This window comes from Camelina sativa, chromosome 15 (genome assembly GCF_000633955.1).
Source record: "Camelina sativa cultivar DH55 chromosome 15, Cs, whole genome shotgun sequence".
NCBI classification, from domain to species: Eukaryota; Viridiplantae; Streptophyta; class Magnoliopsida; order Brassicales; family Brassicaceae; genus Camelina; species Camelina sativa.
In genome coordinates this window covers 6,474,225-6,484,159 of record NC_025699.1, presented here as the reverse complement: position 1 = coordinate 6,484,159, position 9,935 = coordinate 6,474,225, and the positions used below count along the sequence as shown (strand labels likewise).

The 9,935-nt window shown below is 36.3% G+C and overlaps 4 protein-coding genes across 5 annotated transcripts in view; 3 read left to right on the top strand and 1 right to left on the bottom strand.

The window, feature by feature from the left end:
* Positions 1-1,966, top strand: part of LOC104745692 (chaperone protein DnaJ-like) — a 5,630-nt gene extending 3,664 nt beyond the window's left edge. Inside the window, exons 2-7 of one of the 2 annotated variants that reach the window (XM_010467006.2) lie at positions 7-194; positions 406-490; positions 695-768; positions 1,036-1,092; positions 1,179-1,421; positions 1,505-1,966. In XM_010467006.2, the coding sequence (XP_010465308.1) occupies positions 84-194; positions 406-490; positions 695-768; positions 1,036-1,092; positions 1,179-1,421; positions 1,505-1,639 (705 nt within the window). In that variant the 5' untranslated portion in view covers positions 7-83 and the 3' untranslated portion in view covers positions 1,640-1,966. The remainder of the gene's footprint in view (positions 1-6; positions 195-405; positions 491-694; positions 769-1,035; positions 1,093-1,178; positions 1,422-1,504) is intronic. The other variant, XM_010467007.2, reaches the window with a different exon arrangement.
* On the bottom strand, positions 2,717-4,243 carry LOC104745691. Its single transcript, XM_010467005.1, has 5 exons — positions 4,063-4,243; positions 3,721-3,800; positions 3,350-3,637; positions 3,216-3,259; positions 2,717-3,077 (listed from the first exon to the last, which is right to left on the bottom strand). The coding sequence occupies exons 2-5, from the start codon at positions 3,785-3,787 to the stop codon at positions 2,883-2,885; spliced, it is 594 nt and encodes a 197-aa protein (XP_010465307.1). The 5' UTR covers positions 3,788-3,800; positions 4,063-4,243; the 3' UTR covers positions 2,717-2,882.
* LOC109129244 (dormancy-associated protein homolog 4-like) lies at positions 4,631-5,471 on the top strand. The gene is made up of 3 exons (XM_019237070.1): positions 4,631-4,937; positions 5,118-5,166; positions 5,290-5,471. The coding sequence occupies exons 1-3, from the start codon at positions 4,763-4,765 to the stop codon at positions 5,315-5,317; spliced, it is 252 nt and encodes an 83-aa protein (XP_019092615.1). The 5' UTR covers positions 4,631-4,762; the 3' UTR covers positions 5,318-5,471.
* LOC104745690 (trihelix transcription factor ASIL2) lies at positions 6,378-8,333 on the top strand. The gene has a single exon (XM_010467003.2). It carries the CDS (start codon positions 6,814-6,816, stop codon positions 8,164-8,166), a length of 1,353 nt encoding a protein of 450 aa, XP_010465305.1. The 5' UTR covers positions 6,378-6,813; the 3' UTR covers positions 8,167-8,333.

The following is a 9,935-nucleotide window of genomic DNA, read 5'->3' as shown; positions in this document are numbered from 1 at the left end:
TACGAGTTTTTTTTTTAATTTGGGTTTCTGTTTTTTTTGTTGTTGATCTGCTGGGTTTTTGTATTTGGAGGATAAAGTTAATTATGGCGTCGAATAATAACGAGAAAAGCGAGGAGAATTTGTATGCTGTTCTGGGTTTGAAGAAAGAATGTACCACGACGGAGCTCCGTTCTGCTTATAAGAAGCTTGCTCTTGTAAGTTTTTTCTTACTTCTCCGATAAATTTTTGATTTTGATTCTTTGTCTGGATGTATCTAATTTGGTAAAATATTATTTTGATTGTGATTGAGAGAGAACATGATGCATCCTTAGATCGATTTGTTTGATTGTGATTTTGGAGTTTTGGATTAGATGTGTGTGTTTTGGTAAACTGATTGAGAGAAGTTTGGTTTTTTTTTGGAATCAGAGATGGCATCCAGATCGTTGTTCGTCAATGGAGTTTGTAGAAGAAGCAAAGAAGAAATTTCAAGCAATCCAACAAGCTTACTCTGGTAATTTCCACCTGCTTTTTCTCCTAATCTTTTTTTGTCTCTCTTAATTGTTTTGGTTTCTTTAGTGTTACTTTACAAAACAGATGGGGACTGGTTATTGGATACAAGAGATCTTCTATTATTTTCTGGTTCCTTGATATAATCTTTTGATATTGTTTAATGGTTTCTGATTGAGCTTTTCATTTTTATAATGGGCACACACAGTTCTGTCTGACTCCAACAAGAGGTTCCTGTATGATGTTGGAGCTTATAATACTGATGATGATGATGACCAAAACGTAAAGTCCTCTTTTTTTTTAGTTTCTTGTTTTTAAAGATTTTCACTTTCTACCTTTTTTCATAAGATTTATAGATCCAGTCGGGGTTACTTTTTTTCTATTGCATCTGAAGAGCATTGCTCTTGAGGATTTGCATTGATCAGTTTAGTTTGTGTTGGCAAATCTGATGGGAAACGGATCAGGAGTGGCGCCACATGCTTGTTGATAAATGTCTATTTTGATCATATCAATCATGTAATAATAGAAACTTGTTGGTTGTGGATGCAGGGAATGGGAGATTTCTTGAGTGAAATGGCGGCTATGATGAATCAATCTAAACCTAATGTAAGTAACCTGCATTAGTTTCCAATCTATATATTAGACACCGTTGATTGACCTGAGTGATGTTGATATGAGATATTGGTTTGCAGGAGAATGACACAGGGGACGGTTTTGAACAACTACAAGATCTGTTTAATGAGATGTTTCAAGGAGACGCTGCTGCATTCTCATCGTCATCATCATCATCTTGCTCCACTTCAACGTTCACTTCCTCTTGTAGTTTTGGTTTTGATATAGACACGCAGCGGTCATCGTCATTTCAGACAAGTTCAATGGGGATGAATGATCCTTTTGGATTTGACCCGAGAGCTCATCATACCTTCTCTTTAGGGGTAAATAACTAAAAAAAACCTGAATGCTTCTCTTTATCACTTTATGCGTCTTCTTGACGATGAATTGGTTTTGGTGGAAAAAGCAGGTTGATCATCAGCAGGATTTCAAGAAAGGGAAGAACAATGGCGGAAGGAGGAACAGCAGAAGGAAGAACAATGTTCCATCCACTGGTCACGAGACGTCGTCCAACAACAACTATGGAGTCCCCACCTCATAGGCAGACACTTCACTCCATATTTTTTGCTAACTCATCTCTACATTTGTCGACTAGTCAACGCAGACAAGATGAGTGGTTTTTGTCTTGTCAACGAGGATGCTTAATAAAAACTCAAAAAGCGTCCTCGTTTTGTTAACTTACCCACCTCCTTCTCTCGAAGCTTCTTTTTTGTTTTGTTTCTCTCTGCTTTTATCATTGGATTCTTGTCTCCTGAGAGATCATTGAGATCAATGAAATCAACTGATTTATGTTGATCACACACACATGGTCCTAAATTCTTATAGCCATTGATTTTTATCAGCATTAATAATATAAAAAGATACATTATTAGTTGTTCCATTAGAGTAGTTGATTCTATCTTACCAAAATACCAACCATTGGAAAGTGACAAGTACTATTGTTTGTTCCATTTTTTATTATGTTTATCTTTGTGTCAATGTCAGTTACAGTAAAAGTTTACAAACCGCACTCGAAATATCCGAAGTGTAAAAACAGAGCGGATTCAGGTGTATCATGTGAATATGTCTAGTAAATAATGGAATCGAAGATGGGCTTGCTCGTCAATTCACAAATGAATCAGAGTTGCTTCTGAGACAGAATCAGAGTCTGAACCTGATCTTTCTGCTGATTCAGGTGATAGTTTGCAACAACCATGTTGCTGCCGTTGCCAGTGGAAGTGGATAAGACGGAGCTTGGAGAGGTGGCAATGGCGATACTGCAATTTGCAGAAAGTTATGAGTAGGTGGAGGCTCTCAAGTTTAAAACTATTGGTGGAGCTGGAGAAGGAAAGGATGAGGTTAGCTAAGGAGCTTGAGTCACAGAGAATGCAATTCTTTCAAGCTCAATCGGAGATGTTACGGCACAGTCAAGACGGTGCAAGAGGAATCAGGAGTCACTATAGTAGCAAGGATAACAGCAGTTTAAGAGATGATAAATACTTACGGGATCTTAAAATGTATAAATGATGACTGCTGTGGAATGTGTAAATGTAAATGGATTCTGAAGAATATTAGATTGTGCCTGGAAAACATTGTTGGTAGATTTCTGACTATGACATGAGTTTGATGAATGCACAAATGCTTGAAAAGTTTCCAACTTTAATTCCTGAAACCAGTTACAAAGTGATAGACACAAGAGTAGTTTTATGAAGAGCTGAAACATTGTTGAGCTGAACAAAAGATAATCGCTACTACTACTTCATCTGAAGGATGAATTTTTTCAAAAGACATTAAGAAACTGAAACTTAGAAGAGATCAGAGTCTCCTGTGAGTGTGAACTCAGTTGAATCAAACCTCCAAGCCAGAGGAGTGGAAGGCATCATCATAGGGCCATGTCGAACTGGGGAGCGCCACGGAGTTGAGCTCTTCAACCAATCAGTCAACTTAGGAGATGCAATCTCTTCTGGTTCGTCGTAAGTCAGATTGTTCTTAGCATCCATCTGAAACATAAAAAACACAAGGTTGAGTCACAAAACAAGAACAAAGATTCAATCAGATTCATGTAAATGACTAATCTCTCATGATTCTAGAGTCTCAGACCAAATATACACATTGAGTTCTCTTTTAAAGTGAAGTACCTTTTCCATGTCATGATTGAGATGCTTCTCCTTGATGCTTGAACCTGCAAAAAAATAAAAGAACAAGCTTAGCAACCATTGTAATCCCTAAGATAGGCTAACCTCAGACCTTAGGAAGATATCTATATAGTTACCATGGTTAAGTAGAATGAGATCAGCAGAGAAGTGATCATCCCACATATTCTGCTGCTGTTTGATGCATTTGCTGTGATCGTGTAAGAACCTTTCACCAGCTATGTCAATCTCATCTTTCACAGCAGCAACAGAAGCAGCAGAAGCGATTTGCTTGTTCTTTGAAGAGGCTTTAGTAAGAATCCCAGACTTGTTTGTAATATCATTCAAAGCCTTACGAGCCCCACCAGGTTTCTTCTGACCAAGTACAGTTCCTTTGGATTTCACAGATGCCGCAGTAGTAACAGACTCTGAAAATAACCCACAAAGAAGATGTTAAATCTTGTTTTAAAGCATCCATCAACAAATTGAGAATTAGAGAAAAGATGATTACTTTTGCGATGAATCGGAGCGTTCTCGTCTGGGAAGATCATCTGGTGAAGAGAGTTCATGTTCGCCATAGGTTTTTTAAAACTGTGAAAAAAAAAAAAAAAACACGAAAAATCAAATCAAATCACAAATTGGGGGAAGATATAATGAAGAAGATCGAAGCGAATTAGGCGGATTTGGTTCCAGAATTGATAAAATCAATCAGATAGAAACCCTAAAAATTGGGGGGATTTGATTCGAGAGACCCAATTCGAAATCTAACACAAAAAGATCGTTTCTTTTCATAAAACCCAGTTTGATTCTCGATATGAAACCTAAAATCAGAAGGAAGGAAGAAAGAGATTACCTTTGGTAAAGAACGAAGTAGTTTTCTTGGTGATGTTTCTTGTTGGAAGAGAAGAAGAGTCTCGAAGGAAGGAAGAAGACGAAGAGCGCTTTTTGTTTTTTGGAAATTGTGTAACGGTAATGTTGTTCTTTCCTTTTTTTCTTTCTGAGAGTATCTGACGACGATTAAAAGAAGAGAGAAACTCTGAATTAGGCCTAAAAAGTGAATTTATAGAAAGAAAAAAAAAATATCTACTAGCCGTTAAGAGCCGTTGCAGAATACAGGCCCAATGAGAGCAGTTGGCCCAGGCTCATTGGAATTGAAAAATGTCTACTTGAACGAGCAGGAGAAAAAAAAACAAAAAAAAGTTGATTAGGTCAGTTAATAAAGTCAAACTCAAACATGTCACATTCTATAAACTATATCGTCTCTAAGTTATCTACGTATCTTCTTATCGGCTAGATTTATCAACTAGTGTATGTTTAATTATATCATTATCATTGAATAAATCTCCTTGATTAATTTTGGAAGGTTATATTATAGGTGCAGAAATGTGTATAATTAGTCTAACCAAATATATATATTCAACGCTTTTCTTTCCTCATCCATGTATAAAAAAACCATTATCCTTGCACAAACAAGAACTCTTTTCAGATATACACATTAGAGAATAGAGATTATTAACAAAACAAAAAATCATACTCAAAATTCAATCAAAGATATGGAATTTTTACACAAGCTGTGGGATGAAACATTGGCCGGTCCTACGCCGGAATATGGTAGTGTCGGGAAGTTGAGAAACCATATATCTGGTGAAAATGGCCACCGGAAGTTGCTTGTCAGTCTAGGTTGTGTCCCGGATAACGGGTCAAGCAATCTAGCTTCTCCTTTGACCCGTAAGTTATAATTTGTTTGTTTTTTCTTCTCTTCTTTATGATCTAGTGTTTATCTTATATGCTTGTGTTCGGCCTCTATCCATGTAAAAAGACTTGCTAGGTAATATAAATGCATATAGTCATAAGCTTGATAGAGATCGATTTATAAAATTAATTACTATCATAATCAAATGTATGCAGCTGGAACACCAAATGAAACGCATGCTACAAGTCTCAATGCTTGCGACTGGTTTGATCTAACTCTCTTTTTATTCCCTTAATTGTGATCCTCTCTTTTGTAAAACGTATTATTATCCTATTAGTTTAAAAGTTTGTAAATCACTATATCGAAACGTCTCGTAATATACTGCAGGATTGTGCTAAACGAATTGGACCGTTGAAAAAGAACAAAGAATATGAGAAGGATCTGAACTGAAATTACTTTTGCTGTTTACGTAAATGGTATGTATATGCTATGTACGTAATGGTCACTTTTGGTATTTTTTAGAAATTTTAAATTTCTCCTCACGGTTTTTTTTTTCACAATCTACAGTAAAACCTATATAAATTAATAATGTTGGAACCAGGAAAATCTATTAATTTATAGAGGTTTTAATTTTTCGATAAATTAATAATTATTAATTTATAGAGAGATTTTTCTAATTCGGTAAAAAACATGATTTAATGGTTATAAGTTATAACAAATATCTTTATAAAATCAATTACAATGAAAATAACAATTATCATGTTTTGACGATAGCACTCAAAGATTTTATAAAGTAAAAATATTAAAAATGAATTCTAATAAAAATTAATGTGTAGATATATACATATATTTAGAAATTTTATATAATTATTAATTTATATTATTGATGAGATCATATATTTACAAAGGATTTTCAAAAAAAATATTATCTTATAATAATGTCCAAAATTACACTAGTCCCAACTTGGGACCGAAGATATTTATTAATTTATAGATGTTCTACTGTACGAAGATAGTAAAAGTTGTTTTTGAAATATAGTCTATTTAGTTCTTCTGCAATTTCAAAAGTGTGGGTTATATTTAGTATAAAAACTGATGTGATCATTGATAACATCAATTTGTAAAATATTGCATTCTCGTTAGTTATGCATGTGTTTTGCCGTCTTGGTGAGGGTGAGATGATTGAAGTTGCATATCGTGCTTAGGGCTTAAAGTCTTATACATGACACATTCTATGTTCATATATCTACTTAGAACAAACTAGGTGTTATTTACTGGCAAATTTTTTTAATAAGCCCATTTATAGCCCAAAGTAAATGACATCACACGTCACCACCGTTCTTGTTTTAAATTTAATAATAAGGAAAAAACAAAAGGTTAGAGGGAGACCTAATCGAATCCGATTTAACGAACAAAGAAGCAACCAACTGAAGAAAACGCTATCGACGGACACTTAAAAAAAAAAANACAAAAAAAAAAAAAAAAAAAGTCTACAACAGATACGATACTGAAACCGACGGTTAGGCTAAGGGTAGTTTCGGTACATCACCGGAAAAATGGTTGTTCAGAGGAAAAGGGATAGTTCCGGTAATTATAGAATAAGTAGATGGGCTTTTCCGTCAATATACATCCTCGTCGGCTTACCAAGAATGGTGAAATTACGATAGAAACCCATCTTTTTACCCCTAAACCGAGCCGGCAACTTTACCGGTGACGGAATCTTACTCTGACCTACCAATCATGTCATTCCACGTCAACTCCCCGTATCTTCTCACGTTCCTCCACGTGTCCTTCTCCCTACTCACCGACGCCGTCTCCTTCCCGTTTACCCCGAACAGAAAATATTAACCCAAACCCTAACCCTATCTCCTCTTTCTCTACCTAACTCAGATCCGGCGAAATTGAAAACTCATGGAGGACGATGAAGATATCCGATCTCACGGTTCCGATTCACCTGATCCGTCTTCTTCGCCGCCGGCGGGACGAATCACGGTTACGGTGGCTTCGACAGGTCCGCCTTCTTATTCTCTGACACCTCCGGCTAATTCGTCTCAGAAGGATCATCCGGATGCATTGGCTCTCGCGCTGCTTCCGATTCAGGCGAGCGGCGGTGGTGGCAGCAGCAGTGGGAGACCAACCGGTGGCGGCGGGAGGGAGGATTGTTGGAGCGAAGGTGCTACGGCTGTGTTGATTGATGCGTGGGGTGAGAGGTACTTGGAGCTTAGCAGAGGCAATCTGAAGCAGAAGCACTGGAAAGAGGTGGCTGAGATCGTGAGCAGCAGAGAGGATTACGGTAAAACTCCCAAAACTGATATACAGTGTAAGAATAGGATTGATACGGTGAAGAAGAAGTATAAACAAGAAAAGGTGAGAATCGCTACCGGCGGTGGTCGTAGCAGATGGGTCTTCTTTGACAAACTTGATCGTCTCATTGGATCAACGGCCAAGATCCCGGCAGCAACTCCTGGAGTCAGCGGTGGTGGAGGTCCTGGATTGCATAAGATTCCTATGGGTATTCCTATGGGAACTCGTTCGAATATGTACCATCAGCAAGCTAAGGCTGCTGCAACGCCTCCCTTTAATAATCTTGATCGTCTAATGGGAGCTACGGCTAGGGTCTCAGCTGCTTCGTTCGGTGGCAGTGGCGGAGGAGGAGGAGGAGGAGGATCTGTCAATGTACCAATGGGAATTCCGATGAGTAGCCGTTCAACTCCGTTTGGACAGCAGGGTAGGACGCTGCCACAGCAACGTAGGACGCTGCCACAGCAACAGCAGCAAGGGATGATGGTGAAAAGGTGTAGTGAGTCAAAACGTTGGCGTTTTAAGAAGAGGAATGGTTCTGAGTCAGACTCGGAATCCGAAGCAGCAATGTCGGATGATTCCGGTGACAGTTTACCACCTCCGCCTCTGTCAAAGAGGATGAAGACAGAGGAGAAGAGGAAGCAAGATGGTGATGGAGTGGGGAACAAGTGGACGGAGCTAACTCGGGCAATCATGAGATTTGGTGAAGCTTATGAGCAAACAGAGAATGCCAAACTGCAACAAGTGGTTGAGATGGAGAAAGAGAGGATGAAGTTCTTAAAGGAACTGGAGTTGCAGAGAATGCAGTTCTTTGTGCAGACTCAATTGGAGATATCACAACTTAAGCAGCAACATGGTGGGAGAATGGGAAACACCAGTAATAATAATGATCATAACAGCCGCAAGAACAACATGAATGCGATAGTCAACAACAGCAACAACAATGTGGGTAATAATAACTAGAGTGTTAGTGATTCAGGGGTCGTTAATTGATATATTTTTAGATTTTGAGTCTTGAATTGTTGAAAGAGAAACTTATCTAGGCTTGATGAGTGTATTAATATTTTTGCATATTTTTGTTAACGAACAGATTTTTAACATCCTTTTAGTCCTGCATAACTTTCTTCAGACTCCTTTGACACATTTATGCAGGTTACTAAACTTCTTTGAATCTCTTGAGTTAGATTGTGTTTCTGTGAGCTAGACACTAGTTAGGTTAGAACATGGCATAAGCTCACATCCTTGTCACAACCCAAGATATAAAGTTGTGAAGATTTGCATGTATACCTAAACACATTTAAACTGTCTCCTTTAAATAATTGTTTTAACTCTAGATTTTCTTGTGTCTGAAGCATCATCAACCCACCATTGACCTGCCATAAAAGTAGAATGTTAGGCAAAGAAAAAAAGAGCTTTTCGTTTGTCTGTTTAATTCTTTTATTTGCCTTTTGGAGTTTTTTAGTAGTACAGTACTATACAAAATGACAATCACAGAAGATTTCATCACAACACAGATGTGTTCTCAGAGTTTCACCTTCCGCACTAACCTATAATTAAATTTTTTGGAACTATTCATGTATTGGAAAAGTAAATCATATGATATTTGAGTAAAATACACATTCTTCTCAGTCCCACCGCAAACATCATTCAAACTAGCACTATTGTGATGAATACAATAATGAAGACAGATTAATGATGCTTCTTCATAATTTCTGAAAATTTTGGTTCTTTTGTAGAAAGGATTTTGATACCACGGACATATTAATAGGCTTCATGAGTGTAATTACTTATTACAATGAACTAAATCTAGAGTGATATTTGTATCAATAGACTAGAATTACTAATTGTTTTCACTTTTCATCTTGGTTAATTTTTTATATAAGTTTTTTGGGTAAAGAAAATCTAGTAACAAAGGTGATATAACTAAAGAAGTAGTAAAATATTGAATGTGGCAAATGAATGAATGAATATTCTTATATAATTAAAGTGGGCAAGAGAAGATACCAAAAAGAAGGAAGGAACTGGGTAGGATATAAAGCCATGTCTCTCCATTATTATTATTATTGTTATGTTAGGGTCAATTCAGCATTTAAAATCAAAGAAGAATAAAAGATTGATATCCTATAATTAGATATTTTTCCAGCCTTTTTCAAGGGGTCCATTATTTTGATTTAAAGTGTCTCCAAAAGTTGGAATATAAAAAATAAAAATGGTTGGTGTTAAAAAATACTACTATTAATTATGAGCAGAGTGGAATAAGTAATTTAATACTCATACATATTTGTCAGCATCTACTTATTAAGTTATTAGTAGTATTTAATTTAATACTATATACATTACACAGATTTTATTTACTCTTTGAAACAACGAATCATTTGTGCTTGTTTACTCTTTAAGTCTTAACGTTAATTATTTAGATCTCAAAATTAAAGTACCAATCTACCCATTCGTTCCTTTTCCCATATGTGACTAAAAGACGAACTAACCCTTTTGTTTGTACTAATATTTAATTATTTATATACTTCAAAGAGTAATAAAATCAAAGGAGGAAGGGTATTACGGGTAACTGAAGAAAGCCGTTTGGGGATTAGGGGAGACCTATTTGAGTAATTTCGCTATTTACTGCCGACTTTTTATTTATTTGTTTAATTTAAAATTTCAAATTTTACGCTCTGTTACTCTTTTTTCTTTCTCTCTTTTTTTTTTTTTTTTTTTTTTTTTTTTTTTTTTTT

Coding starts and splice junctions, on each gene's coding strand:
- LOC104745691 (XM_010467005.1), bottom strand. CDS start 3,787: ATGGCGAACATGAACTCTCTTCACCAGATGATCTTCCCAGACGAGAAC. Junction 3,260..3,349: donor TCTCATTCTACTTAACCATG/GTAACTATATAG, acceptor ATTTTTTTGCAG/GTTCAAGCATCAAGGAGAAG. Junction 3,078..3,215: donor TCAATCATGACATGGAAAAG/GTACTTCACTTT, acceptor TTTATGTTTCAG/ATGGATGCTAAGAACAATCT.
- LOC109129244 (XM_019237070.1), top strand. CDS start 4,763: ATGGAATTTTTACACAAGCTGTGGGATGAAACATTGGCCGGTCCTACG. Junction 4,938..5,117: donor TCTAGCTTCTCCTTTGACCC/GTAAGTTATAAT, acceptor AAATGTATGCAG/CTGGAACACCAAATGAAACG. Junction 5,167..5,289: donor AGTCTCAATGCTTGCGACTG/GTTTGATCTAAC, acceptor AATATACTGCAG/GATTGTGCTAAACGAATTGG.
- LOC104745690 (XM_010467003.2), top strand. CDS start 6,814: ATGGAGGACGATGAAGATATCCGATCTCACGGTTCCGATTCACCTGAT.